The 21,321-nt window shown below is 43.4% G+C and overlaps 2 protein-coding genes across 4 annotated transcripts in view; both read right to left on the bottom strand.

Annotated features, from left to right (window-relative positions):
- LOC134843534 (rac GTPase-activating protein 1-like) overlaps window positions 1–21,321 on the bottom strand; it is a 66,908-nt gene that overhangs the window by 20,489 nt on the left and 25,098 nt on the right. The window lies entirely within an intron of this gene.
- LOC134843937 (protein transport protein Sec24C-like) lies at window positions 48–8,902 on the bottom strand. Of its 3 annotated transcripts, none has more exons than XM_063860290.1 (14): window positions 8,835–8,902; window positions 7,964–8,765; window positions 7,707–7,901; window positions 7,616–7,636; window positions 7,334–7,449; window positions 6,888–7,136; window positions 6,059–6,645; window positions 5,692–5,902; window positions 4,728–4,898; window positions 4,177–4,419; window positions 3,667–3,840; window positions 3,035–3,118; window positions 2,234–2,755; window positions 48–754 (listed from the first exon to the last, which is right to left on the bottom strand). In XM_063860290.1, exons 1-14 carry the CDS (start codon window positions 8,886–8,888, stop codon window positions 614–616), a joined length of 3,570 nt encoding a protein of 1,189 aa, XP_063716360.1. In that variant the 5' UTR covers window positions 8,889–8,902; the 3' UTR covers window positions 48–613. The 3 variants fall into 3 exon arrangements, with proteins under 3 accessions (XP_063716360.1, XP_063716361.1, XP_063716362.1); XM_063860291.1 differs by having other exon boundaries at window positions 7,707–7,895; XM_063860292.1 differs by lacking the exon at window positions 7,616–7,636.

The following is a 21,321-nucleotide window of genomic DNA, read 5'->3' as shown; positions in this document are numbered from 1 at the left end:
AATTAATCGATTCATTCGATTTTTTTTTTAGTTTATAAAAATGATAGTTTATTGTTCAGCAGCTAAAATACCATTCCTACATTTTCACCACATTGCAATTACATTGAAGCCAAAAAGCACCGACTCAATTTGACAGTGAGCAAAATATAACTCTTTACTTTTTACACCAAATGATTTTTAGTACTTTTTCGAAATTTACAATTGAAGACTGGGAAGAATGGCCACAAATATGACATTAAATATTCGCCTCATTAATAACTCGAAATGCAAAACATCACACAAAACAACCCAACAGTACTCGCAATACATTTTATACCGCAGTCCAATTTAACCATAACTTTAGCCACCGATAATCTTAAGCAAAGATCACAAAACTTGAAATGTCTCCGTAATTTAAGTTTTGACTTGAAAAAAAAAAATGAATAACCAACAAACACAACTTCCAGCTATGAACTAAAACTTGTTCGAATGCACCCTTAAACTATAAACAGATTATTATTGTTAGACAACAAAAAATGCAAATGTTGATCTGATGATTTTTGCGGTGGCGATCGTCTCATTGTCGTTTCCTTTTTTCGAATCTTCCGTCCTCCTCGGAGAATTTGTAAAAAGTTCAGTTGAGGAGGTTTCTGATCTCTTTATGCATGTGACATAAAAAGTCAACATAGCTCGGTGAGTTGTCCATTCCCTTATCTTCGAGGAGCATTGTTCGGAACCAGAGATCCAGCTTGTCTCGCTGCTTCACGATGAAAAGCTGCCAAACAAAATCAATTATCTAATAAAGCATTAAAATCTAACTTAGCAAAATTCTATTTCTACTTTTTAAACTTCAATATATTGCTTATTAAAAACAATCAAGCGAACATGAGCTCGAGTTCCGATCGAACAATAACTTAAGTAACAATAAAGGTTCAAGATATCTGATGTAGATTTCATTTTTTGAGTTTATTTGAAACAATCGATGTAGTAGCTGATTCCAGAAAACTCATCAAGGGCAGGCTTTCAAATTAAACATAACCAAAAGAGAGAACAGTCCCTTGGACGCAGAGGTAAGGCTGCGCTTCGCAGACACTAGCGACACTATGACACAAAGAAGCAGCTCTATAAATTGAATAAATAAAGAAGAGACTCGAATTGGAATGTGTCGTATTTGATACTGCTACCTCGAGATTGGGAGTCTCACATCCTTAAAACTCAGCCAAGGACGCTTAACAATCAGCAAACCCTACTCACAAATGAAACAGAGAACAGATGCTACAGATCGTGAATATAACAAGAACCCCACCAAATGAGCACTTTTATTTGCGATTTAGATATTAAAAAATTGAGCCACACTAATTCACTACGCTAACTAGTGTCAAAAGTCAATGGACGCAAGGAATTAACAAAACTGACTTGTTTTCTGGAAATAATTCATTTATCGGATTTCGCTGTGCTAAGTGAGTTCTGACCACAATAAAAAAATAAACATAACCAACACATAGTTGGAAAAGAGTCAACGAACGCATTAAAAAAAATACTGACTTGTTTTATTTTAAAAAATCTAAAATTCGGAATTCCTAGAAAAAATAGATGACCTAAAGCTTTTTGAACTTCTAGAAAATTTATGATTGACTTTTTTTGATAAAATAAACCCAACTTGAGAAAACTATATCAAGTATTAAAATTTCACTGGGAGATCTGATAATTAAATTCCATATTGAAAATTCGTGACCTTTACACTTTTTGCTGTTCGACAGCGGAAGTTTGCTTATAAGAATCTGAACAACGGTCATCAACACTTAAAAGATATATGGCCCAACGGCTCTAAGAATTTCTAGAATAAATTATGATTGACAATTTTTTTGATTAAATTAACCCAATTAGAGAAAACAGGACTAAAAGGTAATTTTTTCATACTGCTGGGTAATCTGAAAATTAAATTCCACTATCGAAATTAAAAATCAATCGTGTTTTTGTGGCCTTCAAATATTTTCTGCTCGATAGCGGAGTTTACCTTCTTTTCAACGAAGGAAATGAAGTGAACTTGAAAAAGATCTACAGTTGAACCGCGAAAAAGTACATTTGCGCTTGAACAAATTTGAAGACTTTCCTAAAAACTAAAAAATAATCACGAATTCTATAAGAGTCTTGACTACGTTCCTCGACTCTTAATAGGAACTAAAATTTCATCTAAGTTGTCTGCGCTTGAACATCAAGTTTTCAAAATTTACGCATGCAAACGAGCACTCACTTTCAGATACTTCTTTCGCTCTCCTCTGATGCTGGATATGATACTTCTCAATTTCTCATTCAATGCCGTCTCCGAAACAGGAACTGCGTGCCTTCCCGGCCCTTCTGTGTCCAGCTGATTGACTGAGTCGACACCAAACACTTGTTGCATCCAGTTCGGGCTGACTGCCTGGCCAAGCCAGAGAACCATGAGGAGTCCGTTTTCCAGAATATAGCATCCATGATCTTCCAGTTTGTCTGCAGAGCAGCGAATAGGGTTCGGAAGGAGTTGCTGAGCCGATGAGGAGGACTGGGATCCCTGCTGCGTCTGGTCTCCGGATCCTGCCGATGTCTCAATATTATGTAAGGGTAAAAGCCTGGGGTAGAAATATGCACATGAAGCGTTAATAGTCATTGAGTTCAGTAGATGCATGAGATTTGCTCTGTTGTCTACAGTAATGTCACTGGCACCTGAGAGTGCTTGACTCTTGAGGACGTTGTTGGCGTAAACTGGAAGCAATTTCATCGATTCAGGCAGAATCAGCTAAACAAAACAGTTTTCGAACTCAAGAGAACTAGGCAACAGAAGGGAACGATAAAAGTTCGATGCTTTGATTTAAAAAAAACTTGAAGACGTAGCCACGCTTCTCCTGTTCGTTAATAGTTAAAAAGAAAAAACAGAAGAGCCATGAATATGAAAGTTATCAAAAAAGAAAACCTTGCACTATCTGTGAAAGCAGATCATTTTAAAATCAGCACCTTATACATTGACTGAAATGAGAAGGAACCGTGGGGGTGGGGAATGTAGAAATTGTTTAACTACCTGTCCAGGGGAGGATGGGTTAGCGCAGTTTTTCCTGTAGCAGGCCAGACTATTTGCACACATGTCCACCATCTTTTCCTTCACCTAAAACGAACAACACTCATCGCTCACCTAAGGTCCTCCAAAATACAATTTTCTGACGTAGATATGATTTATATAGCTTGCAAATACTTAAATTTTAAATAAGTATCAAGTTAATTTTAGGCATAATTTAGGCATATAAGCTCATTATAGCAGGGGCGGATCTAGGATTTTCAAAAATGGTACAAAGGGGGGACCCTTTGGGTCGGCAGGGGATCCTATGCCCCCTCCCCCCCCCACCCCAAATCCGCCCCTGCATTATAGTATATATCAGCAACGCTTTGTGTTCAATTCAAAATGAACGTTAATTAGTAGATTAGCCATCTATTATGAGATTTAGTGTTGTGACGCGCGCTCATCAATCAAAAATAAACTCATCCTGCTTAACATTCAAATGTGCCTTCTGAATATTTTTAAGGGCCGATCGGTCGAAAAAACGGTGCAGTTATTTAGCACCGAGCGTAACTTCGATAAAAGATACAATCATAAATTGAAGTTTGCGTACGAGGATGGAGTTGACGTGACTTATGAACATTCTATTCACGACTGACCTGTTTAGGGTTGTCTTTGAGGAGTGCCCTGGCTGCCTCTTTGGCCATCCAGTTGATGAATACATCTGTCTCCACTGCCTTGTACATGTCACTCAACTGAGTGCAGCAGCTGAAAGACATATTGTGGATACGCAGTCTCCTCTCACCGCAGAACGAAGTATACAACAGCGCCACCTGCAGAACAGAACACGTCATCTATTCAAATCTTCATTTCAAACATAGCCAACAGACAGTTGGAAAATTATCAACGAACTCAAGAACGACTGAAAAACTTTTTTTTTAAAATTCAGTTGTTTTTTATTTTAAAGAGTTTTCAAGTTTCGAATTTTGGAGAAAAATATATCATGTTAAAGCTCGTTGAATTGAAAGAATCTTCAAGGGGAGGATTTTTTCCCAATAAAACTAGCCAAATTAAAGAAAAATGTGTCAATATTTGAAAATGTTATCTTTTTTTATGTTGTAGGTAACTCTCGTTATCAAAAGGTTGGTTTTTAATTATTTAGTGTCTACCTGCACATGTGCGCCAGCATTCTCGTCCAACTTATCATCGTGTTTCAACTCGACTAGAATGGCCTTGTCGGGATCCATGACACCCAGCTCTACATCTTGAGCTGTCTCCATGTAGAAGTTGCCGAAGAAGTCGCAGGGTCTGATACCTGCACTGGTGCGCACTCTCACCATGGCGTCGAAGCCATACTCCTTCTGCACACAGTTCGCCAGATCTGACATCAACATGTCCCCGTCCACTGTTGGCTACAGAAAAAAACACAGGATTACTTATAAAAACTGAACTGAGAAATAAATGATTTACATTGGAAAGAAGTGGACTCGTTTTATTAAACAAACGTTGCTTGTATAAAAAAATTGTAATTCAACTCAATCACTTTCTGGATCTCTACAAGTTCCCCCTCTACAAGTAACATGAGAGCAAATAGTTTCCAGGTAATAAGCTCGCATACGCTTTAATGTTGTGCTAGTTCTTTATGGGAGTGAGTAGTCTTTACTATGTACAACAGGGAGGTAGTTAAAGGGATCCCAGTTAGCAAATCAGGAGTAGTTACCTGGAAATTGTTGTACAAGTGCAGTTGTCCGCCTGTTAATTTAGGCACCTCTTGTAGAGTGGCAACATCCATGTGTGCGAAGGGGAAGAGAAACAGGTCCACGGAACAGCCTGCACGCACACATTCCACGCCCACTTTGGAGTAGAAGTCAGACTGGGGCTTCAGAATAGTCTACACACAAACACAAATATTGATCACGATAAGCGATACAATGAAATATATCAGGTGAAAACATAATGTTAGGCCAGCATACAAAATACGATTATCAAGACGAGCTGAAAAATGTATGAAGGACCATGATAGCTTTATTTAACTCAAAAAGAGGCTATTTCCAGGACAGAAGAAGCGAATGACCAAAAATTTTCAATCAATCATCACATTTTTAGCCTATGACTTGATTGTGTTCCTAATTTTTGATCGTTTGTGTAATTCTGCCTACTTGCTTTTAGGTCATCTGGGCTGGTTATTTCAGGATTCATACGTATTTTTTACTAAAGGGTAGCGGATCTATTTTTGCGGCAGAATGCCCGGACCGCAAAACATTTCCTACAAATCAAAGCACTTCAAACTTCTCAAAACGGCCACTTTTAGACGCTTGTGTCTGTAAATAATTTCCATACTGAATTCTGAGTTGTCATTGTAACTTTCTGTCATTTAGTTCCTCTGCGACGAAAGGTTTCTATCACAGAAAAATATGCTCTCACAGAAAACTAGGATGAAAGACCAATATATGAAAGACTGAATTCATTCTGCGATGGTGTTGAAATTTTAGAAACAAAGGAATTGTTCTGAACATATTTCATGAGCATCCAACGACCATCTATAGATAAAGAATAGCATCTCGGCCGGCTCAAAATTTTGCTGAACATCCTGGCGATTTAAGCAAACTTGAAATAGCTTCCGTCGAAAACTTCAGGTGAGATCTGATCTTCAGACATATAATTGATATTCGAAATTAACAAACCTTCTCTTTCTCTGTTCCTAGGAGTTTCTGTTGATCTCTCGGCTTCAGTTTGCCTGGCGCTTCTCTGGTCGGCATTGCAGTGTGAAATACGAATAATTTTCCTGACCTTCCGTCTGATTTGAGAGCATCCAAACCAGCCTGCATCACTGGTCCCAAAATTGGATCAGTTTCCAAATTGTTCGCAAACATTTTTGGAATCTGAGCGAGAACCCTGTAAAACGGAAAAGCGAACAATTGCTTCATAAATTTAAAATAATTGGTTTCAAATTATGGCGCCATTTACAATTAGTCAACACTCAGCTTGGAAATCTTAATATTTCGTTAAAAAAGAGCTTTACTAACTTTCGTTAAAAAGAGCTTCACTAACTTTTCGATAATATCTTTGGTTTCATTTGTGAACTCCACCAAGAAGCCTTCGAGACTCGGCAGAAAAATGTCAGTCGTGTCTGCTACCACTTGCATCTGCGGACGACTTTGCGATTTGCTCAAATTATAAAAATGCACCACGTGAGAATATGTCGCAAACCCAACTCTAAGAGGCGAAACTTCTGGGTTATCCGAGCTCGTCGATTTGGGTAAAACTTCCAAAATGTGCTTCATTTTATTGCATAACAGTTGCACCATACCAGATCTGATGGCAGGGGCTGACACATCAATCATAAAAATGTACGCAGGCTGCTTCGGTGCCTTTTCGTTTTTGCAGTACTCGACTGGAGCCAGGTATTCATAGGAACCGACACACAACTCTGCGCGATGGAAATTGTCCATTCGTAGTCCTGTGTGGTCCAGGTGACAGAAGTAGGGCTCCGGAACTTCGTTCACACACCCACACAGAAGGCACTCGAACTTGCGCCCGCCATCTACAAATACCATCAGAGGGGACATGTACGCTTTGCATCTGTTGCACCTGATGGGAATTCGCGTCGCCGAGCAGTCGGCCAGCGGAACTGGGTTCTGAAAAATAAACGCAAGTTCAACTTCGACACAATTTTTGTCAATTTAACCCGTGATTTCCAAAATTAAAATTTTTCAATTCAAACCTTAAATCATCTTAAAAATCCATATCTTGTCATCGAAAAGCTTTGATTGACTGTTCCGAGTTGAAAACGCAAATCTAACATTTGCTGAGTTATTTTGAAAGTTTGCTAAGAGAGCAGCATGTTTCAGCATACATTAGAAGAATAGTGGATTATTACCTCTCCAGGAGGAACTGCTGCCAATGGCTGTAGTGCCAGACAAATGGGGATTCTAGAATTGTTGCACATGTCCTTGGTTGTTGGGATGCTGTAGAGTGTGGATCTTAAGAACTGTGGTCTGCAGTTTCCTCGGTCAGCAGACACGAATTTAGTCGTACACAAGGGAGGCACTCCACCCGGCTGCATTCGACTACCGGTCTCGAAAGTTTCATCGCCTCTCGCTCTCTGGTCATCGGCCAGCACATTGATCTAAATAGACCAGATTATGTTCAATCATAACAAGCTTTCACGAATAGTTATTTTTCAGAAATTATTCAAATTCAAATAGGAGACTTTTATAATCAGACCACTCAGTACAAAGGAATACATTTTACCAGTCGAACTATATTTCACCAGCAATCAACAAACTGCTAATTATGAAAGGTTAACGGAGTTTTGATGCTAACCGGACTAGGCATCATATCTGGATCCAGTCTGTTTCTCTGCTGCGGTTGCTGAGGGGGTCCCGGGGGAGAATGCGGCTGAGTCATCGAGTGTTCCATGCCTCCTGAAGGAGCCATGTCTAAAGCCACAAAAATAATATAAAATCGGCAAAATATGAATGACATTTACGAGATTCGAAAAGTATTCCAGTCACCACCACCGGGAAAAGCACTCGGCGTTAGTCAGTCGATTGAGTGATTATATTTTGAAACGAGGAAAGAAGCCGACAAACAATTATAACTCACTACAAGAAACAAGTCCATCTGCTAGAGAAAAACAACAAATTTTAAGTAAGAGAAGGTTAAAAAGAACTACGGAGACGCAATCTATTCTTACTATTCATTTGATTCGGCATCGGTGGCTGTGGTGGATATCCTGGCGCATTCATGCCTCCATTTGCATTAGTCGGATGCATCGGTGGATATTGACCAGCAGGTGGTCCTCGAGCTCCCATGTTTTGACCAGGGCCTCTAGGCATAGGCGGAAATCCCGGCGCTGATGGCGGAGCGTTATTGACTTGAGGACCTAAAACTGTTCATTCTTCTAGGCCGTGACTCGCATGCCGATCTTAATCTGACCAAAAAGACACTAACCTGGTGGTGGGGGCGGCTGGGAAACGTATTGAGGCCTTTGACCTTGGTTTGGGTTGTTCTGTTGGTATGGATTTGAGTTGTACTGGTAAGATGGTGGATGCTGGGGAGGTTGCGGTGGACTCGTATTCTGAGGTCCATTTGATTGAAAACTTGGCGACTGGTTTACTTGCCCATGGTTATTACCTAAAGACTGCATACCCATGGTTTGTTGTGGATAGTTCATTTGTCCTTGAGTATTGCCCACGGGGGGCATACCCGGGTTCTGCTGCGGAGTTTGTGTTTGGGATGGGTGATGTTGCTGGGTGGTGTTTTGAGGTATACCGGGAGTTGATGATACTTGGGGCCTCATGGTGTTAGGAGGGTACGCCCCATAGCGAGGTTGTTGATGTTCATGATATGCATTTCCATTCGCCATACTCATTCTAGGCTGTTCCACTGCCGATGGCTGTGTATGGTGCTGCTGGATATTATAGTTATTTGTTGTGTTGTTTTCGGAGTTATTGGCTGCTTCTCGATTACCAGAGGCCGTATAGTTTACTATCCCAGGTCCATTTGCTGAACCATTATGACCATTGGCAGACCCATTCATTGCATTCTGGCTGGTATTTTCATTAGTTGGTTCCTGAGTCTGTTGCCCGTGGAACTGACCATTGTTCGTCTGCCAACTGTTTGTTGATGGATTAAATATCACTGAACTGCTTGTTTGAATTGGCGGCTGCTGCATCTGTGGACTAGGTTTTTGTACACTAAACGGCGGAGCAAACGATGACGGCGGAGCAGGCATCATTCCCCTTGGAGCATTCTACAGATCGAAACAATTTTTCAACTGCCACAAACATTTTTGCATTATATAAGAAAAAAAGTCACAAACCTTTAGGGACATACTTGCCATCCCTGCGTTCAGATGATGGTTATTTGACGCCATTTATTATCTTTAAATCAAAAAATCGAATGAGTTTAGATGTGTGACATTCGACCAGAATGTGAAAAATGCAATCTCTGTGGAATTCGAAATTTTAGCAGTGTAACATTCGTCTACTGCAGTCACACATGAGGCTTAAGAAAAATAGGCCCTATAACCATTGGCTCAAGAGTCAGGGACACTATCTCTTGTGTTTTTGTACCTCTGTAACATTCGCCCGGAAGATACATATCGACGGATAACAAAACTAAGTCTTAAGACGACTGGCTAGCGTCTAAACAGAGCTTTGCATGTTTTTCACCGTCTCTACCAAGCCAGTACTTTTCGGTGGTCTTTCTTACATCAGGCTGACAAAAACGTTACTGTTCTCCGGCTTCGACCAGAACGCTCAAATTAACTGAATTACATGCAAAGTTAGTGAGCTCATGGCTGGGTCTCTGTATCCCCAGACCACGAGGTCACTCCTAAAAACAGGGCTACTACTTATTATATTACTATTGTTTTTGTTCAGTAGATAAAAATCATCATCTCCATCGAAGATGGATCAACCCTTTCCCCCCTACTTCTAGCTCCTCATTCTTGTCAAAACGAATTAAGATCTTAATTAAATTCAAGTCAGGACATGACGGATGCTAAAATTCAATATAAGTTCATAAAAGTCCACGTCCCGAGACCCTTCCGGATTCCTGAATCCGGTGAATCAAGCTTCTTAATATCCAGTTCACAATAACTCGGAAGGCTGGGTTTTACCCTTCACCGTTGCTCGCAACGGCCTTGCAACTATTGTAACAGCACAATAGTTGCAACTCGGAACGCCCTCTGCTGTTCGGTAGTTCGTTGTTGTTTTTTAGTCTCGATTTCGTACTGTTCGTAATCGCAGATAAAAGTTGTTCTGTTCTTTCTGCTATTTTAGCTAAAATGGCCGTCTCTGACGTTTCTCAGAAATATGACGTCATAATTCGAATTTTTAAAAATTAGAATTCCAGAATCTTCTAGCCTTCACCGTTTGGCTAATCGTTCAAATAACGTCCTTATCCGTTCTAAATCGCCAATTCGGAAGGCTTGCTGCTAAAATACCGAATTCTGCAGAGACTGCATTTTGGCCATTCTGGTCGAATGTCACATACTCCCCGGACAGTCCGGTCAATGTCCTCATTGAATCGCGCAATGTTCTAAATGGTTACAGTGTCATCGAACAGAATTTACAAAATGCACGAAATTACTTTTACCTACGTCACATCGACTCACTGCAGAATATAAATGGCATCATACTACATCACTATAGCCTTCAAATTCTTTCATTAATCTGCACATTGAGGATATGACTTAAGATAAAACATATTTTCTGACTTCCAGTGTCAATATCCCGATTGAAACTTTTTCTCCTAGATTTAAAAGGTGTTGGCTTGCAGGACAGTCCTGCCAACCAACAAGCTAAAATTATCCTACTATGCTCCTTCCCTTCGGAAATCTTGCTTGTTTATTGTCCTGAATATTAAAACTAAGAAACTTTGTGGTTAGAAAGAACAATGCAACAACCTCCCTCCTCAAGAAGTTACTCAAGTTTTTCATGTCACCACAAAGTGATCAGTCTTCCTAAGTGATTAAAAACAATCATGCAGGCTGGAATATTTAAATATACTCTTCCCTCAAGCCTTTCTAAATAAATAATAAGTGAGTGTCTCTAAAGCCACTTCAACTAAAACCAAAATGCAAATTTATAAATGCAACAATTTCCAAACTCAACTTAAATGTTTCAGTTTTCAATTACAACTTGGTTGCTTGGTTTCTCACTTGAGTTTTTCACACACATAAAACAATTCTGAGTTTTAACTTTTCTTCATCATCCCTTTGTTCTCTTCTTTTTTCGTCGTTTAGAAGTTCTAAAACTTCTAAATTCTTCTAATTTTCTTTCTTGTTGCCTCTTGTTTTCTCGACCATTCATCAATGCTCCATTTCCTCCTCCTGTGACGCTGACTCTGCACTCTCGGTCTCCGTGTCTTGTAGCACGTCATTGACTATCCTGACGCTGTTGGAAGCCGTCCTCCAACACTTCTGCTCTTCCACCCTCTGTTTACAGCAAGGTAGGGGATCCACGTTTGATTCTCTGTTTCTACAGAAGCTGTTGTGGAGACACAACGCCACGTTTCTTTCCAAATCTTCTTTCAGCATCTCTGCCCTCTCACTTCCACTACGCTCGCTCGTCCTGGAAATTCTTTTCACAGCGGTGGTCACTGCATTCCGATGGGTCACGAAAGCTCGCTTGAAAGCTCCTGCCCCAACGTCCAGCTGATATTCACTGTACACTCTGCCATGTTTCGACATATGCTTTTTCGCATACTCGTACAACCATGCAGTCATGTTAGCTCTGAACCAGGGCATCAATCGTTTTCTTGCCCATATCCTCTTCACTTCCATCGGAATGTTTAGAACTTTGCACATTGTCTCAAAAAGATCTAAATCTTTTAGACAATCTAATTTCTGCAATTGTTCTCTCGTCGGTGCCTCCTGTCTATTATTTTCTCTCACATGAGCTTCCAGCCATCGTATCGCCATCATAACTCCCACTATCACTATTGTTATGGGCTGTGATGAATCTGGTAAACCCATGGAGAGCAGCTCTCCAGAGTCCCAGATCAACACCAGATTACTACGCTTGGGATACCACCAGGTCTGCAGCAAGCAGTGGCAAGGAAACTCGTCATGTGTCAACATGATGCTCCTCCAATTCCGTTTTCCCGAAGCTTCCAGCAATGGCTCCACTTCCATCATCACTCGGTGGATCTCATCATTCTCATCTACTGCATTGTAATCTGTGACAGTTGATCCTCTCTGTTTCTGTTTTTCAAAGTCACTGAAGTTCCCGCTCACATATCCCATGAACTTCTTTCCTAGTATTGACTCCAACTCCTCTTTGGTTCTTTCTGGGACTGCTGAGAACATCTTACACAGTAACTCGTAAGACTTTTCAGACATCCTCGCTAACCTCACACACTTCGGCACTGAGAAGGCTTGATCCACAATCGTTCTTGTACTCTTCACGTCCACAGCTACGAAATGTACAGGATATCTGCTCTTGCACATTGGAGCCAACATTGAACCCACCAAATATCGTGCTCCTGATGGTCTACAATAAGTTTCGCTGTGTCTGATGTTCATCTCCGTTTCGATTGCTTCCCTCCATTTTCCTATATACTTCTGCTCAGTCTGCAGAACCCCTGGGAATACTTCTACGCTGATGGCTGTGACCATCTCATGTTTCTGTTCTAGATTCAATAGTGACTCTAAAGAACCAAACATGCTGTAGAATCCTAGTGCTGTCACCAGATTCACATCGGTTCCTCCATGGCAATCTGCTATCAGTTTCGTTTCCGTTTTTGCTTTCATCACTACGTTTCCAAACAATACCGTCAACTGCTTGTGTTGTTTCTCCAGGGTTTTCACACAATCTAGACTTCCACAAACGTGACCCTCTAGTCCACAGACTTCCGCCAGACAGCTACCAGGCTTGACCCAGTCTTCTGGTCCCCAGCCAGGCAACTCCACTCCATCTTCTCCGTTGCTCTTAGAGGCTGTTGTCATCACATTATATATGATGTTGAGGTCACGCAGGTTACAGTCCACATTCAGTTCCCTCTGTATGTCCTGTGTCGCCCGTAATATTGAGTCAGCGTTGGGACTAGGACACCACGATGGCTTCATCAATTCCCACACTGCCATCAAGCTCGTTCTCAGTAATTCATCTGAGAATCCCAACCCAAATTCCACTCTCTTGTCGGATTTTGGTACTGAAGGTGCAGTCACCTCTTCTTCCAAGACCAATCCCAATTTGGCCTGTGGATTGTTAACGCTCTTAGTTGTCACAATTCTGGACGTCCAGAATCTTAGTAACACCGCCTGCTCATAATCAAAGAAGCAATCACGTATGTCTTCACTCAGGAAAGGATTGTATGCCATCCCTATAATCCCGGATACATAGCTATATGACTTCTTCTTGATCGGTCCACAGTATTCACTGGATTTTGGCATTGCTCCCATAGACTCTTTAGTGAGCCTCAACTCCTTGTTTGAGAATCTCCTGATCTCGTCTATCTTTTTCATGGGTTCCAATTCTTCAGGTTCTTTCATGTTCACCCTCATCGGTTTACTTTGCTGCATATCCAGCATTGCTAGCAAGAACATGGCTTTCGTTCGCTCATCGCCTTCCTTCAACATTTTAACACAAGTGCTTAATGCAGGTACTGAAATCTGCTCTATCAGGAATCGAATGAAACAGAGAGCGTCTCTCCGCTTTGCACACGCTACTGCTGCTCCCTCCTGGACTATCAGATCCCTCAGATTCGTCATAAGGAAAACTTTTTCCTCTTTTGATCTCTTCCTTTCTTCTGAATCATATTCTTCGCGAGTCAGTCCCATCATGCACCAGGCGAGCCTGAGTTGTAATTCCGTCCTTACGTAAGGTACTGCCACGAGAGCATGTATTCTTGGCGTAGTCCTCATTTCCTCTTCGAAATACCTCAATACTACTGCTTTCCATGGAAGGCTCACCAACTGCTCGATCGTCTCCGCCTGTATGTCAGACGACGCCAAAGTTCCGTACGCCTTCTGCTTGAGGGTGGTGCCTTGCAACATTGTTTCCAGATAACCCTCCATGGCTTTTTCCTCTTCCAGGGCCATTACATACCCTCTAGCCGAGTTCCGGTATTCCAACATCTCCATGTATCCACCGGTGGGTTCATCTATCGACACTGTCTCAGACACTGTCAGTCTGTTGTATTCCACTGGTGTTAGTTGTCCTGCAACACTTCCCTTTCCATGATTCATGGGAGATGGCTTGAAGTCCCTCATTTTACTCTCTCCACATTGACTGAGTATTTCCATTTCTAAAGTCGCTCCAGTCAGAGTGCGGTCACTCCTTTTGGATTTATAACCGGTTGACTTTATCCCCGCCATGAGAATGGGTGGCACCATCGCTATATCAGTTAATATTCTATCTGTGCCAGACAATTGATAATCACCTTGCCCCAAATCCATGACTTCCTCGACTCGTTTTCTTTTCGCTGAGTTACCAGCTTTCATCGATATTTCCGAATCCACTTTCGTCTTTCCAATCCTCCTCGGCATCACTCTGCTGCCTAACTTCATTTTCATCGCATTGATTTTATCAATCACCATTTTCGATCGCATCGTTCCTCTCCTGGTCCTTGACAGGTACACCACCTCTCCTTCATTGTCCTGCGGCGTCATCTTGATGGGAGAATTCGCTTCACTCTCATCAGTGGCTGAGTCGATCAATAACTCACTCAGTCTCCCTTCACACTCATCAAGCTTGTCAAGTACTTCTCTCATCAAGGGTTGATTGAGACCTGTTTTGAGAATGGACTGGGTCCCATAGCTCTGAATCACAGTCCAGACTTCTTCCATGAACGCCACTCTGTCCAGCTTACATCCCGTCCTACTCTCGTGGTCTCGGTGATGTACTTCCCATTCTTCTTCGGGTAGCGTTCCCAAGAAAGGTACTCTGGCTGAGGCCTCTATTCTTCTCCTCCGAGGTGATTCCATGAGGATTCTCTGATCGTTATTTCTTGTATTGCCAGGAGAGCTGCTCTCCGGCAAATTCCGTTTCATCTCCTCAAAGGCTGACGGAGGTTCCAGTGTCGAGATGCCTTCATCCGCTGGCTCAGTCGTTTCCAACGTGTCTGCATTATTCTCAAGATCACTGAAGATATTGAAATCCAGGCTGGATGTTTCTCCTGTCGATGCCCTGTCGTCCTCCCCACCAGCTTGATCTTGTTGCATAGGTTCTTCAGTCTGACGGTTTCCACCCTGTCCGTCATCTCCTTCTGACTTGTCCCTATTCGAGTTCGATGGTCCTTGTTTGTCATTGTCAGCTTCTTCCTGGAATCTCGGTATGAGCAATGTACCGGCTGATTTATCTTCCTCTTCTCCATGGACCACTTTGACTTCTTCGCAGCCGAAGGGTGCTAGGAAAATTCTCGTCTGCAATATTCCCGCAACTTTCATCTCTTTTCTCACACTGGTCAGGATTACTGAGGCTTCAGGCAATTCAGTCCTGCCTCTCATCCTCATTGGAGCTGAGCCTAGTCGTCTCCATTCCTCATCAAATCCTTCAGGCTTGGGAGTAGCGGCGTTGCTTATTCGCCTTCTCGTCGCTTGATCCGTGTACGCAAATCGTGTGTACTGTAACACGGCGGCATTTCTCCCCACGAAGTATGGATCCATCGTCGCCGAGAAATTCCCTACTCTCCTTTCATTGGTTTCTTAAGATGTTGTTCCATCTCATGACTCCCTCGTTGTGCCTTCTTCCTGATGCTGTCAGGTTTCTTGCGTTCATTGGCACCGTGCAAACGGTCAGTACCGCGCAACTGAACTTCTGCCAGAGAGTGGTGAACAAACACACCATCATTGATTCCCACTGTGCTTCCTGCTCGTCTGATCCTTTGGAGATATCATTCGTCCCAACTAATATCATCACACTGGGTATCCTCCCGGGATTCATCAGCTCCACCATCCGGTATAATTGGGCAATTGTCGCGCCTCCAAAGGCCATCACCGTGGTGACCCATGAGGTCCTCAAATTCGTTAGCACTCGGACTAAGCTGTCTCCCAATATCAGGTGAGATGTCCCGAGTGGTGGTTGCTGCAGGTTCACAGCCGGGCTCCAGGTAGCTCGATTGAAGCAGGCTCTCGGATCTGTCTCCGGAACTCCCGTGAAATTATACTTTAATTGATTATTCTTCTGCACGTCCATTACACGAGACACTTTCTTCGCTGGCATCTTCCTTACTTTTCTCTCTGTGATCTTCGAACTCCCCCTGAGTGGCGTCACGTCATTTATCCCTTGTCTGATTATTGTCTGGGAGAGTTGTATTCTGCCCGTATCGTCAATCGTTCCATAGGGTGCAGTCACCCCGGAACCTGGTGCATTCTTGTTAGCGACCAATCGTCCAGCGGTCTCTATCAGTTTTCTCACTGTCTGTTCTACGACGGGATCACCCAAGGTGTCACTAGGATCCGGGATTGTTACTCGGTTCGTCTCTGCTGGAAGCCGTGTCTCCGTTGTTTGACTCATTTCTCGAGGTGTCAAGAGCTCCATCGGGGACTGCCCACGAGGAATATCCCTTGCAGGTATCACTTTCTCAATGGACGTCGTCAACGCCACCTGCTCCGATCGCTCTTTGTATTCCTGCCTTAAGCGTTCGATCTCTTGACCCTGCTTTTTGTTGCAGTCTTCAAACAACTTTCTCCACATGTCCCGGTCTTCCTCCATCGCCAGCATGGTCTTCGTCATATCGTCTAACTCCTTCTTCGTACTTCTCAACTGATCGTTCATCTCGTCCAGATCTTGTATGGTTTGGTTCGTCTGAACCTTCTGTGTTACTTTCGCCCCTTTTGGTGGCACAGCTACTCTCAGTGGTGAACCAGACGAGGTCGCCTCGCTGTTCATCTCCCGATGCATTCTCGTCAGCCCAGGTTTGGGCTTGGAGGGCATTGGCATCTCACCTGGTTGGTAAGTCCTAGAACTTCCCAACCCAGGCTCATTCGCCAAGTCACTCCCTGAGAGAGCCCCGTTTCTCCACCTCATCACTCTCATGTTCGGGCGGTCTAGTACTCCTCTTTCTCCATATGCTGCCATCAACAGGACTTCCGTGGGGCGGTCCCCACGGTTGTCGTGCCCCAAGATGTTAATCAGGGCGGTCAGCAACATGACCACCTCTGGGTCCTCCAGAGCGAAGTCTCGTTCGATCAGCCGACGATAGATCGCATCTACCATCGGTCCTACATATGCCTCTGCCAGGTCCATCAATTCATCCAGGTTGAAATTGTCCATACTGTTCTTTCCAAGTTTGATTTGATTTCGATTTCAAGTTTTGACTCAAGTGAGCAATTAAATGATCAATCAGGATCTAGAAAAGAAATCACGAATGTCACACTTGTCAATTTCACCCTAACACACATCGTTAAAATTTGCTTAAAGACAGTTCAGATAAAAAGATATTTATCCTAAAATTTATTAAAATCAATTGGTTTCTAAAATTAAATTTTGGAATTCGACCTAAGATTGGACAGTCCAAACTTTGGATCTATTCCCAAGATCGTCATTTAGTTGTTCATGGTCACTAACCCCTACTTACCCATGATCTTAATAACCTAACACATCATAACATAACATAACATAACATGGCACACATATCACATATTACATGTAACTCGGTCTTTGGCCTAACACCCTCTCGCTCATCACTTAGCCTATACTTAAGTAATATTTCTTATGTAGATACACTTGTATGTTCGTATCAGAGAATATCACGTGTACAAGCGCGTATAATTCCCGAGGATGCAGTCTTCCTCTATTTGGATCGTACACTGGAAGCGAAAGCTCCTTCACGTCCATTTCCACAAGGAAGTCCCTCAGCCTCGTCAAAGACAAGACTAGGTTTTTTGGGTCCACGTGCTGCTTCTCCGTCGCCCTCGTTACCAAGAAGCACAAGTACTTTCCCGGTATCTGCGACACCGCCGGAGGTAAGGCTGCTACGCCCCCTATCCCCGGTCTTTGCTTCCAAAGGAATTCCACGTTTTTATATTCCCTCTTAAAATCTGCCGCTAGCGCCGTCCTAAAACTCATGTCTGCGGTGATAGCTACCGCACATGTTCTGTTTGTGAGTATGAAATCACTGTCTGTTAGTATTATGTTACTAGAATATTCATTTGGTAAATTAAAATATGACTCAACTACCCTGCCTATGTCAGGTTTCTTAGGTTCTTCACCTGTTTCTGCTTCTAAGTTTCCTGTTTCTCTTGCTATTCTCAATTTTTTTATTATCAAGTTTTCAGTGTGGGTAAGTCCTACCCCCACTCCCCGGACAAAAATATCCATCGGCGTCCTCGTCGATCGCATACCGGGTATTAAGTCAAGATTAGAAGCTGGAATGAGAAGTTGTCCTTCCTGGGCAGCCCAGGAAGGATCATCTCGTTCGGTCTTAATGTATTTAGCGCTTTCGCGATCTACGTCTTGAATCGTAACGCTGGTCTTTTCAGGGTCTGATGTCATTTCGTTCAGCCACTCTAAGACGCGCAGGTTCGTCAGGTCTTGTTCATTTGACTGCTGTTGCTCATCGTCGAACTCCACCTCGGGTTTCGACCAGTCGTCAACCCACTCGTCGTTGTGATCATCGACTATGTCAATGTCCTGTGACACTGTTATTTCTTCTAAACCCACTACTTCCTCCACTATTTTCTTTAGATCTATCCTATCCACTACAAAGTCGTCACCGTAAGGATTGTATTTCTTTCTTAGTCTCGTCCCGTCTTTCTGACGAGTCTGCATCGTGAACGGCAGATCTGGTTCCATGTTCTTGGGAACCTCTGTCTGTTCGGAATCCTGCCAATCTTCCTCTGCGTAGGGCAAGGTTTCATCGTCCGCTTCGATCTGTTCGTTTGGATCCAGGTCCAATGGTGTATCCGTACCTTCCTCTACGACTTCGTTTCCATCGTTCTTCTCCCTGGTGCCTTTTTCATTGACCTCACAAGCAGGATCCATCATTAGATAATCCCCTTCTTCCATGTCTGCAGGTATACACCAGTCTTCTGTCGATGGATTGTGTGGCTTGATGTTCTCGTAGTGGGCGGCTCGGCCAGTACTCAGTCTATAAAAGCGTCCCTCTTGGTGCACCTCTGTAATCATGAAGGGTCCCCTCCACTTCTTCAGAAGCTTTTTTGTCCCTTTCGGTGGTATAACGTTCTGAAATACCCATACGTAGTCTCCCACCGAGTAAGCCTTTGCACCAGCTGCTTTCTTGTCGAATCTTTTCCTCTGCCTTGCCTGTGCCTGCTGAGTGTTTCGTCTACACAAGTCGTTCAACTCCTGTTGGCGTCTGATCACATCCCTCACGTAGACCTGTGGGGATGTTTTCTTTCCCTCATACTCTGGGTAGAAGAATGTCAAGGGTAAAGACTTCTCGTGTCCCGTCAGCATCATGTGTGGACTGACTCCAGTGGTGGAGTGTTGCGTGCTATTATAAGCTCCCATCACCTGTGGAAGGTATCTGTCCCAATCGGTCATATACCTGGAACAGTATACTCTCAGCATCGATACTAACGTCCTATTCTGTCTTTCCACTAAGCCATTCGTCTGAGGGTGGTATGTCGTGGAGTGAGCCTGAGCGACTTGTGACCGTCTCATAAGCTCTTTCGTAAGCTCGCCTACGAAAGCCGTTCCATTGTCCGATTGAAACGTCATTGGACATCCGTGTCTTGCTATCCACGTATTGATCAGGTGGTCGCATGTCTCTTCCGCCGAGGCAGTTATGCAGGGCACGGCCTCTGCATACTTCGTGAAGTGATCTATCATGACCAAGACTTGGTTGTAACCGCTGTCTGTCATGCATATCTTCTGGTGATCTATCTGCACCACCTCGTTGAATTCAGACGACTCAATTGATTGTAAAGGAAATCGCAACTTCCTAGGATCCTTGACCTGTTGGCATGACAGACATGCTGTCACCCATTTCTCGCATGCCTTTTTCATCCCAGGCCACTCAAAGCGCTTCAGGATCCTCTGATACACTTTGTCGATCCCTTGATGGCCCATCTGATCATGCGACCTGAATAATAGTTCTGTCTGATAGAGTTGCGGCAACACTATCGCGTTATATTTGTATAAGACCTTGTCTTCTTCTCTTCTCCTGCAAGCCACGATCCCGTCCTTGTTCAGATATAATCTCCCCTCCTTCTGCATGAAGTATTGTCTCAGGATCCTATAGCTGTCTTCTTCCAGGTCACCTTTGTCAGGTGCACCGTTTTCTATCCACCTTTTTAGGTTGCTTGTCATGCGATCATTTCTCTGCGCCCTTAGAAGGTCCGAGAGTCTGTATCTCGCCTTCAAGTACGTCTTCATGACTCTCATCTGACTGTTCAGCTCGTTAGGCTGATGTGTGTCTTCTTCCATCTTAACGCACCAAATCTTCGCCAACGGTTGTGTTTCTTGTTGAAACGGCTGAAGATCAGTCCTGACTACCTCTTTCTGCGGCAACAGGCTTATCGAACGTTTCGATACCGCTATCGTTTCTAAGTCATCCGCTGCGTTGTCAAAGACTCTTTCGCTTGGTATTAGGTAGCGATCACTGTCAGGATCCTGGTACACCTCTCTGTCCAGGTTTCTCGCCCGAGTTTCCACTAGTAGCGTGTGTATCGCCAGTTCTGACAGTTCTGATCCCGAGGTCGAATCCCTGTCTGAATAGGTGTTCATTCTCGAGCTTTCTGACTTATCATCCGTCGAAGGTGTTGTGCTGGAGACTGCACGCTCCTCCAGATCATGTCCGTATTTCCTTCGCATCCATCTGAACTCCCCGGACAAAACTTTGTTCTCTAGGTCCTGTTTCTCATCAGGAATTTTCTCGTCTATCTCGGACTCCCCGGACAAATTTCCTTGTCCCGGGTGTTGATCTTGTGATCGCTGGTTTTTCTCCTTATCCTTCTCCCCGGACAAATAGTCTTGCAGCAGATTTTGTTTTACAACTCCACCCTCTTTATCCCGGTCTACAAAGGTGACAGTTTTCTTTTGCTTGCCGCTCTCCCGTCCTTTCTGTCCGTAGGAAGTACTGGTTAAAATCTCTTGGGGTATTGAGGATACTAGTTGCTGAACTATTGTCCTACAATCCCTCTTGTTCTCTTCGTGCTGTTGTCTGGACGGCATGATCTTCACTTTCTTACTGACTGTTAGCGATGCCACTGCTGCTGTCCACTCGGGGTCATCTCTGGTCACTTCTCTTTCTAACAATCCACCCAGCATCCGCATTACTTGTGGTGTGACTTGCACCGTTTTATCCAAAAATGAGAGGCTGTTTATATTCATGCGAGAGAGTTCTTGCTGGACCAGGTTCGAGCGCAGCAACAAATCTAAGGGGACTGGATCCTCCTTGGACAGGATCTTTATCTCAGCTGCTTTCTCTACAGGTAACTCAGGATGCCCTGGAATTGGATGTCCAGACTTATCCAACCATCTCGTTAAGGGAAGCGCTTCATAAGTTTCTTTGTCCAGAAACGAGAATCCCTCCTTTACTTCCGCCTGATTGGCCTGCTTCTGCTCCAATCTTTCATAGAACTCAGTTTTCTTGCTGAGACTGTCAGCATTCTGATGTTTATCACGCATCCTATGTTCGATTATCATATGGTAGCCATCCAATCTGACTATCCATCTACCAATATAACTCTGATCCATCGAGTAGGTCTTCAACCAGGATAACGCTCTGTTGTCCACGCGTAACTTGAAGGGAGCGCTCCCCAAGTATGCACGGTACTTCTCCACGAAGGTAACTACTGCAAACATTTCTGCTTTTGGTGCGCCATATTTCATCTCTGTGTCACTCAGGACCTTGCTGCCGTATGCAATGGGACGGAGAACTGTTCTTCCGTT

This window comes from Symsagittifera roscoffensis, chromosome 4, assembly GCF_963678635.1.
Source record: "Symsagittifera roscoffensis chromosome 4, txSymRosc1.1, whole genome shotgun sequence".
Classification (NCBI taxonomy): Eukaryota; Metazoa; Xenacoelomorpha; order Acoela; family Convolutidae; genus Symsagittifera; species Symsagittifera roscoffensis.
Note: the sequence above shows the minus strand (reverse complement) of the source record. Positions and strands in the feature narration are given on the sequence as shown.

Excerpts from the sequence above, each read along its gene's own strand:
- LOC134843937 (XM_063860290.1), bottom strand. The coding sequence starts at position 8,888 with ATGGCGTCAAATAACCATCATCTGAACGCAGGGATGGCAAGTATGTCC. Across the intron at positions 6,646-6,887 it reads CAGCAGTTCCTCCTGGAGAG|AACCCAGTTCCGCTGGCCGA; the intron begins GTAATAATCCAC and ends TTTATTTTTCAG. Across the intron at positions 3,119-3,666 it reads TCAAAGACAACCCTAAACAG|GTGAAGGAAAAGATGGTGGA; the intron begins GTCAGTCGTGAA and ends TGTTCGTTTTAG.